Below are 25,286 nucleotides of genomic sequence, written 5' to 3' on the forward strand. Positions count from 1 at the left end.
GTTCATGTCAAACATGCATCAGCAAGGGCCTAAAGATCTCCCGCCCATTTCTACTGAATAAAAAATACACATTGTACCATACTGTTGTGCACCACAATCAACCAGCTTTGGTTTAAGTCTGTAATCAACCAGTTAAGTCACTTCCACATCTAGTCCAGACAGATCATATAAGGACCAATCTTGGACAACTCTGCAATCCAGAGTTCTTTCTGTGATACAGATATACCTTGCATTTAATTTGTTCTTGTGAAAGCTCTCTTAAGTTTAGCTTTTCCAGTACGTGAAGAAGTTTTTGTTTGTTTCTTGGGAGGGTTTTTTTGTTATGCTTGTTGGGGTTTTTTTGTTAGAGTTTGGTATGTTTGTTTGAATTGCAGATGGTGCAAACTACCTTCACAAAGCTTATCCTGTCATTCCCCCCATACCCTAGAGAAGGCAGTTTGGATTTGTAACAACACATTTCTTCAAGGTTTGCCAGTAATCGGATGAGGAAGTTTACAGCAGCTGAAAACAGATGCTGGAGTCAGGAATCAATAGCTAAAGGTCAGATCACAGCAGGCACGTGAGAAACAGCTCTAGAATTTGTGCTTTCATGTAACAGGAAATCAAATCCATTTGCTTTCACCACCACCACTGCCTTAACCTTGTTTTCAGCAATCCATATCACCCCAAATTGTTTTCTGTCAAAGTCTGCAGGTCTCTTGTAAATCTATCACCTGCTGTGGCATTCATTGGAGTGAACACAAACAACATGTCCTGATGCACTTTTAATTCTCAGAAACAACAGGAAACTGAATTTTCGTGATGACTGTCTGAAATGCCGACCAGAATGAAATGTCAGTATTTAACAGCTAACACTGTAACACTAGCTGAGTATACATGATCTCACTAACCATAAAAATTAATGTACTGAATATACTCTTCCTTCTAAGTACTGGTTACTTATTTTGCCTGCACTGCAAAGCACAGACATAATTTTGTCAAATTCAGCCCAACTTCCACACAGTTCCCCAAACTCCTATTGCCATATTTAAGACAACAGCTGTGGAAAGGATTCAGACTGGAGAAGCTCATGGAAAACAGCCTCCTGTGGGAGGGCCCCCAGGCTGGAGCAGAGGAAGAGTGTGAGGAGTCCTCCCCTGGAGGAGGAAGGAGTGGCAGAGTCAATGTGTGACCAACTGACCACAGCTCCAGTTTCCAACCCCCGTACTGCCAGGGTGGACAAAGGAGAGAAAATCAGGAATGAAGTTGAGCACAGGAAGAAGGGAGAAGTGGGAAGGAAGATGTTTGAAGGTTTGGGTTTATTTCTCATTATCCTACTATGATATGATTGGTAATAAATTCATTTACCCCATGTCAGATCTGTTCTATCTGTGATGTTAATTGGTGAGTGATCTCTCCCTGTCCTTATCTTGACCCGTGAGCCTTTTGTTCTATTTTCTGTCCCCTGTCCAGATGAGGAGGGGAGTGACAGGGTGGCTGTGGCTGGCTGCAGGCCAGGGTCAACCCACCACACCCATCACCACTGCACAGCCACTCAATGGTTCAGACGTCCTGGCCTATTCCTCAAAGGGAACTCGCTGAGCTCTTGCACTAACTGTACTCTCCTCCTGTGCTCATATTTCTTAAATGCACAGTGGCTTCACTACTAATCACTCCCATGTTCTCTCTCTTAGCCAGAATTCTGAAAATAGAAGTAGCTATTGAATATTTTAAAAATCAAAGGTTATCAGGTCTCTCACAGAATTTAAACTCCAGGACAGATTGATTTTGACAGTTTCACTGAAGAACCAGCACCTTCTCATAGAAGCAAAGTCCCCTTTTACAAAAAATATGCATAAGTCACTGACTAAGCATTTATTGGAGCCCTCCAATCTTACGCACCGAGGAGAATTTCTCTTATAAATATTACAGAGAAAGCAAAAGTTCAAAGTTTTGAATGTGCACTGATTAGGAGAGATGAAAATAGGGATACTTAAAAATTACCATTCTCTATATGTATATAAACTTCTCTACAAAGAAAAAAAACAACTGGAAAGTGAAATAAGTAAACAAGACAGATACATACATTTTTGAATACCTTAAATAACACTACAAACCATTAGACATAGCAACTGAATTTCAGAAGGAGGCAAAATATTCTCATGAAAGAAACCCACCTTGCCTTTGTTTCTAAATGTGGAATTTGTTACCTGTATCAAAATATACAGGTTTTATTGTAAAACTTATGTAAAATCAGTATTTAAATAGAAATCATATGGTACCTGATGGGTCGATTTTCTTTACTATCAAAGAGTGAAAAGATTACTTCCAGTTCCTCTCCCAGATTGGAGCACATTAAACTCTTCATCTGAACAAAAAGATGGTGGCTGCTAGCTGGTACTGGTGTGTCTTTTTTCCGATGGCGATGTTCCATCTAAAAACACCAGAAAAACAGTGACCAGTTTGAGTCAATTACAAAATTCTCAAAACAAAAAGCGGTAAAATATGTAACGTAGAACTACTTACTTATTTCAAATTAGTATTTTTTTAAATTAATACTAACTTGTATTTTCTCCTTTCTCTTTTTTTTTTTCTTTTGCATCTGAGAAGGAAAACACAGGGAATTTACTTTCCCAGTGTTACATTTCATCATAGTTATCTCTAGGTGAAAAACAGTAATCTCTAGAAGTTTGGTTTTTTTCTTTTTCCTCTGAAAGTGTGGAGCCACTTTAAAGCTTTGTGCTATAACAACATAGTATTTCTTAGCTGGTTTAAGCAGTTAATGATCTGATATTCCACTATTCAAACACATTAAAAAAATGCTTTTGCAGAACACTAAATACCAGTATTTTAAACTGGGGAAAAGCAATCATACCTGCATTCTATGATCTCTGGCAAACTGCTTTGTACAAGCTAATAAATTGTCTTGATTTGATGTCACAGTTTATACCTTCTGCATTTTAGTTACCCATTAAATGAAGGACAATATTAAGTTGTACTATCCCTCTCTTCCAGTATAACAAAAATAATTTTAAACAGCAATCTTTCTAAGTTACATAGTCTTCATACTGAGGTTATCTTTTTCCCAAGTACACTCCATGAGTGCCATTACTAGTTTTCTGGGTCATTTTTCCTCTGTATGTTTCCTCTTGTGATTAATGGTTCCTCACCATATTTCATCTAGTGCTTCAACAGGATTCCATAATATCACAAATCCCTTTGAAATTACTCAAAGGTATACTGATTCCAGCACAAAGAATTTACTATTTGTCTTGACCCTACAAGTCAACAATACAAGTAAAATACAAATTAAAAATTATTACAAAAATACGTCGTTATTTCAGATCCACAAAAGTTGTAGCAATTGATGGTTTTGGGGGGTTTGAACTTAAATACAAAAGTTGTAATAAATAAAATTCAGCTTAAATACAAGTTTAGTCTTAAGCACATAAAGCTCAGAACTCTGTATCTGTAGCAGCTGCAGTACTTAAATATGAGCCAAAGCCAACATAAATGAATTGGCAAGTTTTCTTAGACCTTGCTGGAGATTTAATCAGAATGAGAAATATCAGTGCTGATTTTAGTAGATCAAGATGGGCTTTTAGACCCAAAGGAAAGCTTTCTTATGCAATTTAACTGCTATTTACATTAATATATTAGAAAGTACCAAGAGCCCAGTATGATTAATTGTGACAATATTATACCATTATTATATTTCCACAAAGCTTATCTAGACAGGGTCATAAGCCAGGTAAAGCTCTAATGATAAAGAGTCCCATAAGCTTTTATTGATGATTAAATTCATATTAACATATTAGCATAATTTTAAAGGTATATGAGAAACCAAAACTTTTAACAAATAATATTTAAGCATGTATGCAAAGACAAATTTAATATCAAATCAAAGAATTTCATACATATTTAGGGATGACATAGCTGTTAAAAAAATTTCTTTCCTTATAGTAAAACTCATTGCATTATGAAATGCCAATATATTGGATCAAAAAAGATAGTTTCAGTTAAATAGAAGAGTGGACTTTCAATACGTAATTTGAGAGCAGAAGCATCAAACATTACATTCACCTACCAGCCTGTAGAGTTCTGTAATGCTGATCTCTTCAGGATCCACCATAGCATATTCTTTTCTTGGAACTAAGTCAAGTCCCAGTTGTCTGTATGAGAAATGGAATAACAGTAAGTAGCTTCTACTTTCAAAAGAAACAAATTAGCTCTGCATGCATTTGTTGTTTATTTGAATAAACAATGCACACGTTAATTTGTACTCTAGAATTAGTTGACTTTGGTTTTATTTTGATGCATTTTGGCTGTAACCACCATTCACATTTGACTCATTCCCTTTCTCCACTTTGCAACATTAATACAATGTTTTCCCACATTTTTAAAATCTGTTTCACAGAGTGGACAATGTGCAATCAACATTGTCCTTTGTACTATTGTGAGCATTTCAGTGTGAATGCACTAGTACCGTCAACTTGAATAACAACCACGGAAAGGAAGATAAAAAGAAAATCCATCAAATACTAAAACATCAGCTTATTTTCAGTTTGGAGTGGATGGTATCAAAAATGCTAGACTGTATCCCCTGAACAAAATAGGGAAATGAGCTTGAATCAACGGCAACACAATTTATTTCCAGCAGAGCAGGCAAGCAATAATGTTTAAGAATGCATAAGGACACGGAGGCAGTCATTTTAGGAATTTAGTCAATTTAGGAAAATTCAAAAGATTATAAAGTTTTTCAAACATATGTTTTAAGGAGCAGGAACTCTCCATGTAAAAAACCTTAACAATTAATTTCTTTCAGTTACTGCAAAATTCTAAGTAGACAGGTAATCATACACATTTACTCACAACCCTTTCACTCTGTTAGATATTTATGCTGTCAGACAGCTGTAGAAACTCTGGAAATTGAGGTAATCCTACTACTGAATATTGCTTCCTTTAGTTAGCATTTATCTGTACAAACATATGCTAAAGAAGAGACTTTGGAAACAGCACCTAAATACCAGAGGGCATTTTAACCATTTTCTTGCTTAAAAAAAAAGTAAGACAATAAAACTTGTGTAAGCTCATTTCAGTTATTCAGACTAAATGAAGATGCAGAGCGCAGTAGCTGAATGTATGTTAGAGATGCCCAAGTAGGAACTCAATTGTGTGACCAAGTTAGAAAAGAAGCAATGTCAACCAACATAGTTTCAGTTAGAACACAAAGCTCTGCTGAATGCATCATCCAGGCATCATGTGTATTAGAAAGATGTAAAATGCTGCTTCAGATTGGAATAAGTACTGGAATTGGAATAAGTACTATCTTATAGATAGTACTACTGCTACATAACTTACACAGATGTAAAAAAAGCAGAACAAAATAATCCACTTTTCGCTGTTAAAACACAGTGGACAGAAAAACAATGAAGGAGAAAGTCCATTGGAAAAAAAAGTAACACTTGTTAGAAATTTGTTCTTTATTTCACCATTTGGCAACCAGCCTAAAGAGCTGGCTTTGCAGTTTGACCACATTTGATGTCTGTACATTGACTCACTCGTTGCCCCAGTCCAGCCGAGCCGTGATGTGGCGCTTGACGTCCTTCATGCGGTCGTGGGTGAGGTGGCCAATGAGGACCTGCCTCCGCAGGTCCAGGATCTCGTTCATTATGTGCCACAGCCGGTGGAAGAGATCCCCCTCATTCCTCTGTGAGACACAAACATGATTGCCTCTGCATCACCTGATAATCAGGATACCAGCTTATAGACTGATAATCCTAATAAATATATACATGAGGAAACAAGGAAAACCCCCTTTTCCCCTTACTTAGTCTTTTATTCCCCATCACACTGTGACCATTTTACCTGCATGTGAGCGTGTGCATATAAAATAATTTCAGACCTGCCACAGACCTTGTCTATGCACCACACCCATCCCAATATTCCAGTCCAACTCCTTGTGTCTCCCTTACATTTAACCTAATCTAATGTACATGACAGGTATGACAAAAATTCAACAAAAAACGTTCACGTGTTGCATGACACAGCATTGTTTTATTCCAAGAGTATGTTCACTCTGTGCTGCTGTCTCATCCAAACTGAAAACATCATCTATATTTCAAGACTACTTGAACTCATACGCATAAGGGATAGAAAAAGCAATAGCTCTGAGCATTCAAACACTGAACCACAGAGTTAATTTATTTTACCTTTCCCTTGCATTGGTATAACTTTACATACTACCACCTTATCATAAATAAATAGTATCACACAGACAGAATCTTGTCCACACAGTTCTTCTTTATCTAACTGTGAAGTAGGAGAAATTACGTGAATATGATTGCTTTGAAACCACATCCTCCTACTCTAATTATATACCAGCTATGGGCATAACAATTTCCCATAAATGCACCTCTGTTCTGGAAAAATCTATTAACTCTTCCTTCACTAATTCTAAGTAATTTTACATTGTTTTTTTTAGAACCTTTAGGTTGAGAAATTACTACAACCTTCATCTAAGTGATTCATCACACAAAATTGAAGAAACACTCCTGTTAAGATTTGTTCTGTTAATTCTCGCCAAAAACCATAAGTCTTTTTCCCTTTGCTTTCTTCCTATGAATAAAAGGCATAAAAATAAAGTTCAGCTAGTTCTGCTGCATAAGTTAAACCTAAAATTCATTCAGAAGCACCATTACTCTCCACCAACAACTTTTATATTCCAAGCACTCTGAAAAATCGCAATTTGATAGATCTGCTCTTTTTACTTCACATTCTTTCACTTCATAAGCTTACTAAAAGGGCATTAATTTATTATTTGTCTTGGCTTTCTGTCTGGAAAGGAAGAAAAGCAGGGTAATTTTGAACATGCAATAACAACAGCAGTGAAGAAAATTTTTGCCAAAAAGAGCTGTGCAACTGCTGCAACAAAAAGAGGGAAATATGAATGTTCTAAGTAAAAGAAAACCAAGGGAAAAAAGGTCATAGCATTAGTAACAGGAGACAAAAAGGACTTTGTAGGAACATTATAGAGAGCTATACTGACAGTATGTTTTCACAATTTTCCATCAGACACTATAGAGCTTTAAAGCTATAGAGCTTTCATTTCTGCAGTCAAAAAACCAAATTGGATAAACAGTAATTCAGGTGCATCTTTGGTCCTGGTATCTGATAAGTTCTACTTAAGTATATTATTATTATTCATATGAATACAAGAGACACACTAATAACAATAAAATAAGATTTCAAGGCATTAGTAAAACAATTTAAAAAAAACCTGAATGTTTTGGATTTTTTCTGAAATATATACCTCAACTAAACCAGACCATCTAAAAACAGTACACCTTTTGAGATCACATTTATTAAGTCAAAGCAATAGTATTCAGGATACTTACCACATAGAGTTGTTTCCACATTGTTCCCCAGTCTCTTAGAGTGGATGTCATTTCTGTAATAACAGAATCTTCTGTTGGAATAACCATTTCAAATTGTCTGTAACATGCAGAAGAACACATGATATTGCACAAGCATTACTAATCCCATTGCAGTTACTAATATGTAGACTTCCTACTGCCAACAGTGATATCTGTCAACCTACATGAGTGCTCCCTTCAGACCATGACACTTTTTATTTGTACATTTATTGAATCCCCATGGAAAAACTTTGGGTGAAAATAGCTTAATCCCCATGCAAAGTCTTGGCCCCAGAGAAGTCAAGGTGAGTTTTTTCTACTATGAGATAAGCATATAAAAACCAACTTTCATAGCAGAATAAATCCCATAGTTTCCAGGGGGATCTTGACACTTCAGCTTTTCATGCCTGGATTACTTTTTTCATGATATCTTGTCTCTCTTGCTAAATTAACGTAACAATGTGACAGCTCTTGGCCATGATGTGCAGCAGGGAACATGGCCTGAATGGGAAACTAACTAACAAAGGAAATAGATGCAATAAAGATTGAAATCCATGCAAACATTCTCATGGTATCCACTAACAAAAAGTATTCTGCCTTTAAATTTTATTTTATTGTGATGGCTTACAATTTTGTTTCACCGAGCCTTCAGTTTTAGTTACAACTTGAAAAGGAAAAAGGGATCCTAAGGCATGACAAATCACATGGGGCTGTAACTTCATAGTGGACAACAGGGAGCTTAACAGTAACATGGGGACATTTTCACCCGTGAGAATGAAACTTGTTTTAATATTATTACAGTCTTCATTATTATTTCTGCCCATTATGAATAATGGATCTGCAACACACTCATTTATGCTCCTAAAAAAAAGGGTCACTTCATGTTCAGGCATCCACCTATTATGAGAAATGTCCTTACCTAAACAGTTTTCAAACTGTTTTGTATCAGTTCTCTACTAATAAATCCAAATGAAGGATACAATATGAACAATTACAAATTAAGTAAATCTGTGAAAAAACTGTTAAATTCACTGACAATTTTTAAGTTTTAAATTTTTTAAAGTGATACCACCAAGGCATCAAGTTTTATACATTAAAAAAAAAAAAAATCACTGTTTCTTTAAGTCAGACAACTTGTATTCCAAAACAAAATTTAAAGCCTAATATTAACCAATGACTCTGGTTTTTATCTGGTTTTTATTCTTCTAAATGTGAAAAAACATCAACTGCTGTCAAAAATAAATACTGGCTCTCCATCACCTGAAAAAAAGGAAAACCTTTCTCTAATCATTTATAGGTTTAGCAAAATTTTTTGCCATTAAACTGATACATTTTTTACGCTTTTTTTTTGTAAAATGGCAACTGGTAGAGCTACAGCCCTCAAAGAAAAGAGCTAATCTTAAACAGCAGGTTGAAAGACAGCTTATGTACAGAACAATTTCTTCAAAATAAGGCAATGCCGTTTTCAAGCCAAACGTAACATAATTGTTTCCCCTTTTCTCTAAGCAATACAGAGTGATATTCCCAATTGCATTCAGTGCCTCTTCTGGATACAGCATTCCAATTTTATGACTATGCAGGAGTATCAGGTTAGGTAAAGACAACCATTTCAAGTCCTCTGGCAGTAGGCTGGAGCCATCATAACATAACTAAATTATTTACTTTATAAGCAAAAGACATTTGGTACAAGTAACTGGCCGTGTTTAAATATTTGAAATCAGAACATTTCACACATACCCTTTGTTCTTAACACATGCATTCTTCAAGTGAATGTAGTTAGATGGAAATATGCCCTGAAAAATAAAAAGAGTTTAGGTAAAAAGTCCGCTTACATGAGTTTGGCATTCCATTTAGTATAATTCAATAAGCAAATACATGCTGAATTCAAAGTCCTCCAAATAATTAACAAAAAACACAAGGAAAGAATGCAACAAATACTCAGTAGAGCTCTCACAGAAACTAAAATGCCATATTTAGTAGAGTTTAAAATCTTCAACACTTCAGACAATTAGAAGATAAACTCATGTAGAACAAGGAGATTGTTTGAGAGCTTCCTTATGGCAGACTGTTTTATTCATTATTTCCACCTTGATAAGAAACAGACCAGCTGTTGGGGGATAATGTCTTATCAACTGCATCTTAAAAAGAAGCATTTTCAGAAAGGGATTTTTTAAATTAAGCAGAATAAACGAAGTTAACAATGTTCAATGAAAATAAAGTCAAGTAGACAGAGGAAATAAAAACAGAGTCTAATTTGGTGGCTGCTCTGCCTGCAGTGCAAGGAAAGTTGTGGCAGATGCCTATGACAGCGCCTGTGCCTGCCAGGAGCAGCCCCTTCCCAGCTGTTTAGGCTCCCCACCATCCTGGCGAGCACCCAGCATTGCTGCAACAGTGCCACTGCTCCCACAGCACACTGGCCTGCACAAATCACAATGAGCAAAATGAAGCAAGCTCCAAGCCTCTGGCTGGGAAGATAATACACTACAGCTCATGCAGTGAGAGAAAATACATATATGGTGTCTTCATAATAAGCACAGCTGCATACAGCTTTCCTTTGTGATGATGGTGTCCCATTTTCTTTTCACACAACCATTAGACCTTCAAAACCAAATCTACAGTGTAGAGACAGCTACCCTTTTAAATGCTCCTGCTCCTCTGTAATGCAAAGCAGTAGAGGGGAGCATCTCCCAAGGACAGTAGGGCACAGAGCCCTGCAGGTGCAACAGGGATGTGTCAGGGATGCAGATGCACCCTTACTGCACACCAGCTGCCACACATTACTGCTTCCAGTGTCAAAGCTGGCACAATAACAAGGCAAGAATATTTACAGAGCACTACCAATAATAAGAGGAGGTACAAGGTGCTCTTCTGATTTTACTTTTGGAGAGACTCCCTTCAAAAATCCAAGTCAGAAAAACTGTTTGCATTCACGCTAGGAAAACAGAGAATATATATCTCATCTCTTCACACATCAAGTCATGTTTAGAAAACCTATTCATAGCTTCCATCACACATCTGACAGACCACAAAGCAAGACTGACAGCAAGCATGTGGTGAGAATTGCAACAAAAGACACAGAAGATGCAATAACAAACCACAACTGCTCATGTCTTATAAATCAAACTGTAAAATACATCAATGAGGTCAAAGTAGTAAACATCAAATTAGACTCTGTGGCTAAATTTATTGTTTGAATCGACCTTCTGTATAAAGAAAGGAAATTTATGTGATTAGAGACCACAGGCCTTGGCACAAAAGGCCAATAATTGGATATAAGGCCCTTGAAACTTTTCAAAATTATTGTGTATGTGCCTTTTTTGCAGCTGAATCATCTTGGAAATGAGGACAGAAAAAAGAGCACAGCTTATAATGCAGGTTAAAGGATGAACAGGTAATTTAGGATCTTTCTTTCTCATGAAAAAAATATCAGTACAATCCCAGAGGCAAGACAACAAGAGAGGTTAAGAAAATAGAAAGACAAAAAAGACAACTAAAGCTTAAACACACAACTTGAACAGACACTGAAATATAAATTTCCATAAGTTTTCATGTCTGAATGCAGAAGAAATAAATCAGTGAAGTCTGGTTTAGAATACTATGCTGCTATGGAAACCAAAGACTACACATCAAAGAAAACCAAAACGGAGCATCTATTTTACATGGCAGTACATATGTTTTATTCAATTGATACCCGGCATGGGGCTCCTATAAACTGGCTGTCTCCACTGGCTGCTCTAAATTCATTCGTAGCTTCAAGAGAAACAGGCACTGTTTAACCAACTTTTCCAACAGTTTTTACATTTTTTATTCTCAATAGTCTTTTCCCTTCAACTCAGCTTTCTCTGAGTGGAAAATCTAAAGTTTGGAAATGAAAGAAAATTCACCACAGACCTGGGTTTGTGAAGTGTATTATCCTAATACACAGAAGCATTTCAAAAGGGTAATCCATGTCCAAATCTAATTAAAGTAGTACCAATAATATACTTAACATTAAGCTATGGTTTTCTTTTAAGAGTAAATATCATACACTTACAAGCAGATTATCAACTTTTAAAAAGTAAATATATATTTTTGCCCAAGAATGCAAAACTGCAATTGACCTTTACCTTAAGATTGGGGTTTTTTAAGGCAAATCCTCTGTACCACCCTGTGAAGAAAGCACATTTTGGTTTTTAAAGAGTGCAAATCATTTACATATGTAATACAGATTTCATCTTTCCATTTTGGACATATATGACAATTTCACAGTGCTGTCAGACTATATTAATTTAAAAGATTTTCCATACAGTGAAAGGTATTTAATTTAAACTAGTTCATATTTGGATGACTTCATTCACACAATTTCAGGAATTACTCTAAACCCTAAATGTTTCTAACAATATAACCTAGGTAAATTCTGCCTTGGACACCACAGCGGTCAAAACAGAAATAGTTTCTTACTAACTCAAAACATTTACAAATCACTTCTGGACTTGAGGTTCTACATCTATCAACTAGAATGCTATATAAAACTAATAATATACCTGATTCAACAGAATAGATCCTATGCCTTCTAAAAGAACATTTCTTACAAGGTTAACCATATATAATCCTGCTATGATATTACAAAAAAAAAAAAAAGGTCACCAACAAAAAAATCCCCAAACCCTATATGATCCCAAATGATAAAAAAAAAAAAAATCAATGTGTTGATTTTTAGATGTTAGGGAGGCAGATTATAAAAAGAAAATGCAACTTTATTTCTCTAACCTGAGCAACAGACATTTGTTAAAATTATATTTGCATTCTCTAATGCAAAGCAGAGGACAATGCTTACACTGCTTTAAGATTTTAAGTTGTGATTTTGAATGAATTTGAAAATGTCTTGATGGCAGCCAGGTTTCCCTCACAAACACCAAGAAAGCAAAAGAATCATGAGAGACTTTCTTTCTGTTACAATTCTTATCCTCTGTAAATGTTTATTAAAGAGAGATTAAATAAAAATTAATGTACTGCAAATTTATTATAGAGATTAGAGCTCACTGGAACTGTGGAAAAAAATTAAGAGGCCAAAATATATTATATTATTGATTTCAAAAATGTGTTACTTTAAGAAAATAAATTAATATTAATGGGGTTCAAACCATCAATACACAAATTCTCACTGGAATCACCTGTGAACTCACCATCGCATTTCTCTAATATTTGAACTGTGTCTCCAATCTCCAGTGATAGGCCATGTGGGACTGTCCCTCGAAAACCAGCAATTACTGAAAAATATAATATGCCTCAATTATTCACAACATTAAAATATAAACTATTCCTATTGTTAACAAAATAGTATATTATCATGAGAAGTTACATGTTAGAACAAACAGGCTTACTCAAATTTAATAAAGTGTGAAAAAAGTAAAAAAAAAAGAATAATTAAGCCACTTTTATGAGCAGAAAATTCAAAACACAGGACTCAGAAATAAACCTAAACACAGCCTTATGATACATGAATGGAAAGCTTGTACTGGAGAACACTATTAGCTAGTATAAGTACCCCGAAGGACAGAAAGTGTTTTATTCCAAATGCTTACACTAACACGCATCAGACCTCAGAATTTTGTGAGCTGAAAGTGCCAATATTTTTGTTGTCATCCATACCACTCACACACCATGAAAAGAAAACCTTATTTCACATTTGCTTAATGGATGCTATAGACCCAGCACTCCATAAAATCCCAAATGTGAGGAAATGGTTAGGGGGTGGAGGCCACTAAAGCATGTTGTTCACTCCAATACATCCAGGGCACACTAAGCTTCCCCTGCAGCTTCACCAAAGCCATTGAAGGGAGGTCATGAGCTCAGGCTGGGACAAGAGCTACAGAAATGGAGCTGGAGATAAAACAAAACATCCACCAGAGCAGTGATGGTCCCAAATATTTACAATGGCCAAATAGTAAGTCTTAAATTGTTAGTTCTAAAACAATAAGTCAGCTATTATTTCACTCTGAATTAAAACAGAATACCCAAAAGCCACTCAAAGAGCTCACTCCTAAAAGTGCTAAAAATCCATTAATATGTTAGATAGCAATTCAGCTATTCAATCCTGTTCTTTCTGTACTTGAAATGCTCAATTAAAATATTGCCTAATTCAAGCCACGAGACCAAGCAATAGTGTTTTTGGTTCTTTATATTGTAATCCTCTTTCAGAGCTGAATTTTGAAGGGGAAGAGGAAAACAGCCTATCCACCAGGGCATGATGCACAAAAAGACTTTGCAGCCTAACAGCAGTCTTACTGCTGCCAAATATCTACCCATCCAGACAGGAAACCTCAAATGTAATAGCAAAAAAGGAAACCCCACTAAGTGAGAGGCATGACAAGAAAACTTCACAAATAATATGCAAAAGGAATTGCATATATGCAAGGACATATATACGCTCTTGCCTTCTGTTGGACGTGTCCCCTGCCACAAGCAGACACAACGCTCAAACACAACATAACCTGTCATCCACCATCTGTGCCTGCCACATTGTTCATCAAAGGCAGCAGGAGAGGTTAGCTGGCAGCAACCACAGAAACCGAAAATTTATTTGTGAATCTTCAGAAGAAAGTTTGGGATTTTAAGAGTAAACCTACAGGATATGGTTTATGCTATACAACAGCACATTTAAAAATGCACAAAAAGTACTTTTTTGCCAAATCCTTCTCCAGAATTTGAAGACTTCAAAAACTCGTTGTATTCCCTCATCATTTCACTCAAGAGAAAATCATCACTGTGATTAACCCACAGTCTTTATCCCTAAAAAAACCCTGTGAGATTATATCCCTGGACAGTCCCTAAAAGTTTGACACAACATGAGACAAGTATTTATAGTATTGATCCTCCTCAAGAATGTGTATTGAATCAACCTCTATTTGTTTTGGGGCTATCCCCACTCTTCAAGCTTTTTACACTGAACTGAATACTGTGAGATTTGCAGCAAGAAATAAAAAGCTGCTTTGGTTCCACACCATGATCAAGTGCACCATGATCATTTGCAGCAGCTCAGTAACAAGACAGCATTAGTACAGTGAGAAAATTTGTCTAAGAGTTAAAAAAAAACCAAAACAATAACAAGAATTCTTTAATTAATTATTTTACAAAGAGCTGAAAATTAAAACAGTTTATTACCTATGTAGAAATAAAAATAAGAAGCAAACTCCCTGAATATCAATGCAAAGTGCATCTATATTCTAGTGTGGCACTGGAATGACAGAAGTCACTCTGGTCACCTTTCTAGTTTGAAAGACTCAAAATTTAAATATGAAGCCTGCCAAAACAGCATGCACAGCAACCAAAATAAAATTAAGGAATTAACTGAAGAAGTATGCAAAACAAACCAAACCCTCATTTGTTATTACAGTTATGAGATGTCTTATTTTTAAACTCCATGAAATAAAAAAGGGACAGTAATTTTGTCCTTATGAGACAATATATCCTGTCACATTGTTATGATTTGACTTTTCTGTGACATTCAGTTTTTATTACTTAGTTACTAGAGATGTTAAAGATCTTTTTCTCTTCTCTTTTTTAGGTGTTTTATTTTTTTTAACTTTCAGGATGAAACGAGATTGAAATCTGACACAGTGTAGAAAATAGCTAGAAATCATTTTAGAGCACTTATAGAACGAAATTATACCCTGAAATATCTCCTAGAAAGATGGCCTGCAGAGTACCAGAAAAAGACAAAAAGAAATGAGGGCACCATCTTTACCTCTAAGCACATTCACCTGATACGCTTGAAAAACACTCCCTGGATTCTTGTGGTGTAAGGTCAGGCTCAAAACAGGGAGCCTGTGGTGTTCAGCAGTGTCAATCAAAGCAAAATAAAGAGCATTGCAGAGCAGCAGAGGATTTAATGAAAAGCACAGGAACCCACAGATACATTTACCTCACAAATGTTGACTCAGATAACTTTGTAATAAATCAAATCATGCAACTGAACTGGGACCAAGACAGAAAGTGGCCAACACAACAACTGTTACAGCAACTGGCAACAACAGATGAGGGATGAAGTACCCAACAACTTTTTCGCCTTGGTCTTAAAGGGCAACCAACAAGATACTTGAAATTATTATCTCACATGAGATACAAGAGCATGTAGCCATAGGACAACGGGGAATGACTTTAAACTGAAGGAGGGTAAGTTTAGTCTACAACAGAAAAAATTCTTTACTGAGGGTGGTGAAGCACTGGAACAGGCTGCCCAGAGAGATTGTGGATGTGGATTCCTGTGAACACTTAAGGTTTTGGATGGACCTCTGAGCAACTTGGTCTAGTGAAAGTGTCCCTGCCCACAGCAGGGAAGTTGAAACAAGATGATTTTTAAGGTCCCTTCCATTCCTCCTATGATTTTGTAGATTCTATAGAACTGTACAGAATCCATAGATTCATCTGTTCTATGATTCATGTCTTTTTAGTTTTTCTGGGCTATAGATACATAGAATACAGGCAGGATAAAAATTAAGGCATGGAAGGAGGTAGCTGCTGTTCCACCAGAGAAGATCCCAGGGTTCAGCAAGGACATAGAGCTCTTAAGCAAGCCATAGCACAAATTTCATGTCCTAAACATCTCACCTTTTTCTCCAATGACCACATCATTCTGCAAAAGCAGATGCTCCTTAATTCTTTCTTCTAGTAACAGTAATTATATAATTAATCACTCTGCAGTGACCATGGCTTAAGATGTGGCTCAATCTAACTTAGGAGCAGTACATATTTATCATACTCACAGAACCAGACTTTTTTTATATAGAGCATTCACTGTCACATTTGCATTATATATGTCCCAATTTAATTCTTCTAACAACAACAGCTGTTGTGACTATCACTTTCTCTATCTTCATTGCAAGTGTATGCCAGACACCTTGAGAAGGAAGATGGACAGGAGAAGAAAAAGCTACTCTGAGTACAGATCATTTACCAATACCTGCAGTCTTCACAGATGGACAGTCACATGCATGTCCCCAGGAAACTATGTATCAAAATCACATCTAGATATATTTTTGTCATTGTAGTAGCTTAAGGTCATATAAATGTCCTTTTCAAGCACACAGTGACTGATATCCTCTTCAATCACCTCTTGGCCACAGGAGAAATTTGTAACTCCACAATAAAAGTTTGTAGCAGGATATGTCCTCAAATATTTTAGACACTGTGTTCAAATACTGCAGCCAGCTGGCATTATTAAATATTTTTTGGCTGCAAAGGGTGCTCAGAGAATAAGAAAACAAGACAACAACACAAGATACAAAAACCTAATCTATACAGAAGGTGAAATCATACAGTGAGAACTATACTGTGAGAACTATAGCCACATGCAACATTAAAGCAACTTCAGTTTTGGTCTGCTCTGAAGTTCAGCTTCTCAAAACAAAATTCATCTTTGTGCTCTCATTCAAAATTTCTGGTTGGACGTGCTCACTGCTGGACAGTTTTACGTATGGAAGTGCCTGGTGTGTGAGAAGATCTGTCCAAGCCCAAGGTCCTAACTAAAGCCTAAACTAAGTGGGGGGTTTGGGTGCAGCTTCTGCTCATGTAGAGTGCTGATAGCACTGCTGCTCTAAAAACTCAAACAAGATAATTTTCTGCTTGCAATTAGTAGATACAAGCCTTACCTACAAGTTAGCATTATAAAGAGGATTTGAGACAACCAGAGCAAGCTGTTTCCAAGGCTGGCTTAACTTTATGTTTACAAGATGAAAACGTCTCCCCACAAAGGGTGCAGACTTGACATGGTGCTCAAGATGACCTCGTCACAAGTTAGAATTAAGGCCAACACCACAAAAGGAGACACATTACATTCAGTTCTGGGCTGTGTGGCAGGACATACACCCCCATATAAAAGGGGATGAAAAGAAGTGATATCTACAGTAACTGCTTGATGCTCAAAAATTAGCACTTGTATGAAAAAAGCATATTTGGGTTTCACATAATAAAAAACAGTCTTTCAACTGAAGAGTGAGGAAAAGATGTGAGGTATAAGACCAAAAATTACTTTAATTATTGCTTGGCCATATCCACATGCAAAATACTTGAGTAAAAAATAGACTCTAGTTCAATGCCCTAAGTCATGATGCCCCAATTAAGAGAGGCACACAAAGCACACAGAAATGTGGTAAGTACACACTAGATGATCAGATTTGGAGGATGGGAACACCGTGTCAGAGGGACTGGCTTTGACAGGGAACAAGATGCTCTGATAGAAAAGGAATTGATTAGCTGGCAACAGGGGTGGTTGGCCCACATCAAAGTTTTGCTTGGGGTTATATTCTTAAAATTTTTATGCCTGAAATAACTGGAGATCTGCATATAAGAACTAATGAGGCAGACACTGTTGTTCTTTTCCTCCTAACAGATGGCCAGAAGCTATTATTGATTCCAGATATTATCTGCTATAATTGAAATCTGGTCCTCTTGGTAGCAAAAGCAATTTTTAAAGTTTTTATTCTGGACTTCCAAGTGCCATTCTCTTAAGAGATTGAGACTTTCAGGAACAACTTGTTTCAAGGGGCTTTGCTTCTGTTCAGCAGTTGAAAAAAAAAATCTATAACAAATGAAATTGGCATGTTTCTAACATTACGAAGTCATTATATTGGTTAAAACAGTCAATATAGCATTTTGACTTGATGACGGAAAACTGACCTTGCTTTTATGCAAGTTTTTAGTTTTTTAATGAGTAATGATATGTATATGTTACCTTTGAGGAAGGTTCAAATTCAGTGGTCTTTTTGCAGAAATATAAAAACTATCCTTTGATATGGCCTTATGCATAGTAAATACAACAGACATCTGGCACTGTGAGCAGCTGCAGAAAGTGCAACATCATCTTCACTACAGCCATTATTCAAAAAGAATAATAATCTGTCAACAACACTCCCGAGCATACTGTTTGTAAGTTCATGCCTGAAGCTGCTGGCCACAGGCAAGCAATGCAAGAATCCAGCAGTACAACTGTCAGCATTTTGTGGCATGGGGTTCTCCTGAGCCAGACATGGTATTTCTGTGTTTAACAACCATGGATGTCTTTTTCTTCTATGAATTTTCCTAACTAGAATTTACATGCATCATAATATCAGTGTCCACAAACTCACAGTAAGCTTTCCAGCTTAAGCATGCTCATGCAACAAAAAGTCTTCCTTTAATTTCACAATGCAATTTATTGCGCCCTTGTTCTTGTGGGAGAGTTTGAATACAAAATCTCTTGGCACCCTCTCTGCTGTACTTTTTTCAGGATGAAGCCTTTTCCTCCTCAAAAGAAGCTGAAGAACCTTTCCAGGTTTCAAAATAGGTAGGATTTCCAGCAGCAGAAACACATGGAGGCATGCAGCTTTCCTAATGCCAAATGGGCAGAGCTGACTGTAAAAGGCCATCACGTGCACTGAGCTTTGCCGACACATGAATTGATCTGGATGGAGCAGGACCACAGCACAGCTACACACTCGTGCTTCTCACACACGAGTTAATTCGGGCATCTGTTCATAATGCGTTGTGCTGCCTACAGCCACCCCAGGAGGCTGCTGCAAACCAGCAACAAGCTAATGAAGACAGAGACAGAAAAGAGAGAGGGAGCGGGGTGGGGAATCAATTTAATCTCCTTTCAATAAACACAATATATACAAATGTTAGTTTCAATAACAGAAGCGATCCTTAAATCTCTTGCAGATTCCCGAGGATAAACACTTTCAAATTTGTACTGAGGATAAACATTTTTAAATTCGTACTGAAAAGAATGTGAGTTCTCTTGTTTGTGTACACCACAATTAAAAGGATCAAATGCATAGTTCAGATAATGACAGCTCAGTGTGACTTTTGAATATCTCAAGTGCTGCTCACATGAAGCAGTCAGGACTAAATGTGAATTTTCTTAAGAGATGAGGGCTTGCACAGAATTTTCCTAACATGGATATCTATAGACAGCTATTCATGAATATATGTCTAGGCACATGAAAAATAATCAAAAAACTTTGCATCAATGTCCAAGCTCTATATAATACTGAAAATACTATATAAAGTAGAATAGATATAGAAAACTAATCTTCAGATGGCTGTGAAACAAAAATTTGGAATTCCTACTGCTAATATCACTGACTACCTGTACAGATAAGGTAAATACCAAGTCTGAAATACACAAAGGACATGAAGCTGCAGCAGATTGTATTCCCTCCTGTACCTGGCTCAACATTTGAATTCAGCAAGGTAATCACTTTCAAATCCCTGATTACAGTGCTGCCAAAAACCATAGGACAATTCTAACACAGATAATCAGTTTAGTGTGAATGTCTGAATGCGTGTCAAGCTCTCCTCATCCTGCATCTCAGCTACAGGCAGGCACGTTATAATCTCTTTGATGACAGCTTGATTGGTTCTCTCAATACCTGCAAACTATTTTGTTCACTCTTTGCTTTAGGTATTAGGACTATATATAAAACCAGAGCACTAAAAGTAACAAGGGCTGGTGATACCTATTTGCTCTTGAGAATAGCTGTCCATCTGGAACCCCAGAATTTTTTGCAATATTTCAGCATGCACCACCAGTGTCCCTGTCCTTGCAGGTATGAGATGCCATTAATTGTTTTCTTTCTTCTATCAAACATCTAGTTAAGCCCTTTATATTCCTTGAAATCCTGCTTGATATATTTTTATGTCTATGTCTTGTCTCTGCTAAGAGCATTTTCTTGTTATCCATTAGTTCTGGAACAAGAAATTTAAAAGTAAAAAGAAAATAAAACAAAACTCTTTACAAGTCAAGAAAATCTAGTACAACTTAAGAGTTTATGAATAAATGGCCCAACCCTTCCCACGAACTTGGTCAGGAATGTCCTTTACAGAGAAGGAATGTCAATGTAAAACCCACCAGAGACATGGAAGAAGGCAAGGTGGACTCCATACAAACAGGTGTAGTCTTCATGCATTTAATCAAATTCTGATAAACGAACTAGTCTGCAGCCAGTTCAACCAGCTGCTCTCACTTTAATTCTTTTCTGTAGAGCTAGAGATGCATTAAGACTGCCATGTTAAATAGGAAGGATTAAATGCGGATTTTCTTTTATTACTTGGAAATAGCAACAACTTAAAAATCCAGCTAGTAGAAAGGAGTAGGTGAAAAAAGTAGGCTATGTTCAAATGACATTATCTGTAAGAACAACCTCTTTTAGCTTAAAATAACAATGTCTTTTATTAAGACTAAGTACTTCCAAAGTTTTAATAATTTTTAAACTTTCTCAAGGAATTGCTTTAATTTTTAATATCATGACCAAGGAAAAGAATTACAACTATTTACTTGGAAAAGTATTTATGCTTCATTCATAGCCTCTGAGGAAACAGTTTCTGAGCAAAATCAAATAAACCAGCAAGGGGTTTTCTAACTTCATGTAAGTGTCAGGTACGATAAAGAAGGGATGATGAGAGAACATAGCCAGAAGCTGCATCAGGGGAGGTTCAGGCTGGAATTCAAGAGGAATGTCTTCACAGAAAGGGCTGTTAAACACTGAAAAAGACTGCCCAGGGAGATGGTAGAGTCACCATACCTAGAGGTATTCAAGAGACTACAGGACATGGCACTTACTGCTCTGATCTAGTTGAGAGGAGAGTGATTGAACAAAGGTTGGACTTGATAATCTCAGATCTTTTCCAACTGAAATGATTCTGTGATGTATCCACAGCACACGTGCATCATCTGAGGCCTACCACAGCCAACAAAGCTGCATATGCCAGAGCTCACAGCAACTCCTCAGTACATTTTGTTCCTCATTAAAGCCCACCAAAACCTCCAAAAACTTCAGACACAAAGTTGTACAATGTTTAAAATACAGATCTATAGTGTAATTTTGTATCTGCCAGAGGGTTTGCTGGCTACATGTCATATCCCTACAAAGCCAGCAGAAATAAGCAGAAAATTAAAAGCCTCACATGATTATAAACACAGGTGTTATCTTCCAGGAAACAATTAAATTTTCCAGAATAATAGGATAACAATTATTTCAAAGAAGGCTTCAAATACAAGAGTATGTGCTTACAATTGAATGCTGAATAATAATGACAGAGCAGTTGGTATGGTCCAAAGTCTAATAACCACACATTTCTCTGTTCTCCTCTTTCCTCCCCAAAAACATTATAACGCAACGTGCTTCTCTGAACTCAGGGGACATAATTTCAGAGCCCTGAACAAACTTTGGGTAACACCATGCAAACTCAGGCTCAGAAGGGCTGTAGTCTTATGGACTGGAAAAAAAAGGACAACCACTGTGCAAGAATTACTCTTCACCAGCTGAGAGGCACCCAAGAGGAACACGGGTAGACAACAGTGCAGTAGCTCAAACTCCACGTGCTTGCTATCAAAGACTTTGGTAAATGAGACTGGCTTCCTCTTAAAATTGCACTGTTTGCTCCCATTCAATTAATAAATAGCATTCCAGGAATGCCAAGAAAAGCAGAGCTTAATTTTCTTCACTAATACAAGAGACAGGACACCCTTCCTCCACAACCAAGTCAGGTCTGTCAATTGAGATGAAACACTTTCCATGTATTGTATGCGGTCTTGTATTTCCTTTGGAAGAGCAGGGTTTAATTCTATATTTGACCTGCCATCAGTGGAAGACAATTAAATAAAACCAAAACCAAACACACTAGAAACCTCACATACACACAAAACCAAACACAAAACATACAAAAAAATCAACACAGCCTGCAATTTTCAATGGCATTGTTTTTCAGCTTGTTTGGTATTGTATTTCAGATGAGTTTTAGCCTTCTGCTAAGCTGCATTTCTCTGATATTCAACCATATAATTATAAATGTATTTCAAGTACTTTCTTTTTAACAATAAGACTTCTGTTTACTTTGTCTTTAGCCTTCATGCCATGTTCTCTATGGCATTTTATAACTAAATAAATTGTCCTGCTTTTCTAAGCTATGAGCCTTAACCACATTGCTACTTACAAAGAACACTTATTAAATAGAATTTTTTGCTGCACTTTAAAAATTATTGCGATATTGTATTTTTCAGAAACGAAAGAAAAACCTTACCAATTTATTCAACATGCAAATTGTGCAATTTAGCTAACACAAAAAATAAACTGGAATTGTGAGCTTCTCTAGCCTGTCCCACAGATCAGCCAATTCTCTGATGATAAAAATATCAGAAAATCTCCTTAAAGAAAAGAAAATTTTACAAGGTGTGGAATTAAGTGCAACTAAGGAAGATGATTACAAATCACTTACAAGTACCTTGGCATATGCTTTTTTATCTTAAATGAGGCAGAACTTTCTTAATCCAGTGTAATTGAGAGGCATTTCAAACACACTGGAACACAGCTATCAGGACTAGTAAAGCAAAACTACTTCCTCCTGTGAAAATCCTCAGAGACAGCTGAATGCAAGTTTAAACATCCCACTCTGGCTTTAAGCTGGTTTATTAGGTTTAATGGTTGGAAATAACCACTGCACTTTTCAGCCTGATTTCAACAGCTGAACCAGCAGAATTCAGTGTATTTAGCCCTGCAGGATTTCATCACTAATCCATAATCTCTGTGAATTTAAAACTTCAAGTATATTTAAAGAAATCCTACAATTATTTTAAAATGTGTGACCAAATAGAAATATAACAAGTGCATACACTATTTTCCTTACTCAAAGCTCCAAAAATACTACCTGAATGTATTTTAACAGTGTTTCTGTGGCACAGTACACTTTCAAAACTCCAAGCGTAGGGTTTCTTGGCAAGTCAGAACCTTCACATTCTGCTCATTCTTGTTTAAGAATCGTACCTACTATTCCAAAATTAAGGGTGAAGAGAGTTTAGGTTCAGTTGGCAACTGCTTATAAACACACAAAAGAACATAAGAAAAATGTATCTGAAAAGTATATGCAACCAACTAAGATAATGAAGGCTGCTGACAAGGGGGAGATTCTGTTTGATGCTATGGGAGAAGGAGGTATATGAGCCAACAGCCCTTTTTAAAGGTTTATCTTATGATTCATTGATTCATCTGAACTTTTATCTTTTTTTTTTTTCTGTAAGAGTATTTCAAGAGACAAGATAGCTCCTTTGTTTTTTAACACCTTGGAAAAGTCACTAAAAATCCCTGTGATTGTAACAGTTCTAATTTTCCTCTAGATTTGCCACAGAAGCCCAGGAATGCGTTCAGATACCACAAGTGCAGAAAAACATGAAAAACAATGATGTTGTTCTAAGAAATTAGTACTGTAAGACACACACTATCATCTGGAACCATAAAATACTTCCTGAGGGAAACTAATCATGGTTTTGACAAGCAATTGGGCAGTTCCAGGCAAATCAGACACAGGGACTTATTGTATTTAAGTATTAATGCATTTTTCAACCTTTCTTCAGTTGAAAGTACATACAGGACTCTTTCCTGAAACTTAAACACAAAACCTCCCTTTTGTACCTAAGAAAAATTGGCAAATACAAGTAAAAAGATTTTTGTGTCAACGCAGTGTCTGCCAGCAGGTTAGGAACAACACTGAAATAAGCGAACACAAATTAAGGAGATTTGCAATCTATCCGCTTGGCCACTGTCCACACCATTAAGCCAGACGCCACGTGCTTGTTTTGCACTGAATCAAGCTACAAAACTCACAGAGTTAAAGAAAAAGCCACTGCCAAACTTCCCTGGATGTGGCATGGACAAGGCAGGGAATGAGGGGACATGAAAAGTCAAGGCAAGACCTTCAGCAAGGAATGCAGAGCTGCCTAGGAGGGACAGAAACAAACTGCAGCTCCAGGGTTGCACTTGGCCTCAGAGAGCCATCACATCACACACCTGACAGAATTAATACACTGATTTAAAATCATTCATTTTCATAAACACTGTAGGATTTTCCCTACAATTAATAGCCTCCAAATAGAATAACAGAGCACATGGAATTCATCCGGGAGCTAAAGTAAGGGAAAGACAAAATTGTGTTTTTCTCCCATGCTTGAAAAGACCTTCTGAAACAAGAATATGAAACCCATGCAGATATTAGTGTCTTGGTTCAGCTTGATAGTTTTTCAGTGTCTGTACTCCACCAAGCAGTTTCTGATCTCAACTTCAGTAGCAAAACACAGGTGTTGAACATTAGTAAATTAGGCAAACAGTTTACTGCAAGGTTGGTTTTGAAAGGAAATGAAACAAGTCCTTAGGACTGATAAGATGAACATTATGTGGCATTTCTACTACACGGAGAATTCTTTTTAAAGAAAAGACTTCCAAAGGCACTGAAAAAAATTTATTTGCTGAGAAGGAAATCAAATGGAGAAATTGAATATGGTTAAGCACAAACACACTTAAAAACAGTAACTTGCCTTAGTCATAGCGACTTTAGAAAAACTGCATGATTTGGTATTTCTGCATTATTCTCTTCCCCTCTCTCAAAAAATCTTTTGCCCAAGAACTCTGAATTTTAGTCAAGAGATAGATAGACAGGCAGACAGATAGAGTCATCTAGACTATGCACAAGTTCGTGGGACCCAAGGACATTCATCTGCGGGTCCTGATTTTTAAGGTCCATTCCAATCCTTAACATTCTGTGATTCTATGAAATATTGAACCCCTGGAGCACTATACATGAACAAACACTGTTTGGATTTGATTCAGCAGTTGGATTTGATCCGTATCCTAATTCCACTCAGTAATTAAAACAATTACAGATGTGTAAATAATCAAAAACAGACCTAGCCTGCAATGGGCTTACTTTTCCTAACAGCAAATTGAAAGGACCAAATGAAAGAAAAATGTCATTTTTCCTTGCAGAAAGAAAGCAGGAGTAAAAAAGAGCAGGAAGGGATTTGCAGCACCCTACACAGTTAAACTTGAGGTAGAAAAGGAAAGTAAGAGGCACACCAAGGCTTGCAGCTTGCTTTTAACTTCCTTA

At 36.6% G+C, this 25,286-nt stretch overlaps 1 protein-coding gene across 1 annotated transcript in view; it reads right to left on the reverse strand.

The window, feature by feature from the left end:
- Positions 1 to 25,286, reverse strand: part of DOCK4 (dedicator of cytokinesis 4) — a 224,171-nt gene that overhangs the window by 131,043 nt on the left and 67,842 nt on the right. The window contains exons 2-8 of the mRNA XM_058804667.1: positions 12,560 to 12,643; positions 11,501 to 11,541; positions 9,132 to 9,187; positions 7,377 to 7,473; positions 5,541 to 5,689; positions 4,067 to 4,151; positions 2,262 to 2,413 (exon numbers count right to left, since the gene is read on the reverse strand). Coding sequence (XP_058660650.1) covers positions 2,262 to 2,413; positions 4,067 to 4,151; positions 5,541 to 5,689; positions 7,377 to 7,473; positions 9,132 to 9,187; positions 11,501 to 11,541; positions 12,560 to 12,643 — 664 coding nt within the window. The remainder of the gene's footprint in view (positions 1 to 2,261; positions 2,414 to 4,066; positions 4,152 to 5,540; positions 5,690 to 7,376; positions 7,474 to 9,131; positions 9,188 to 11,500; positions 11,542 to 12,559; positions 12,644 to 25,286) is intronic.

Source organism: Ammospiza caudacuta, chromosome 5 (genome assembly GCF_027887145.1).
Source record: "Ammospiza caudacuta isolate bAmmCau1 chromosome 5, bAmmCau1.pri, whole genome shotgun sequence".
NCBI lineage: Eukaryota > Metazoa > Chordata > Aves > Passeriformes > Passerellidae > Ammospiza > Ammospiza caudacuta.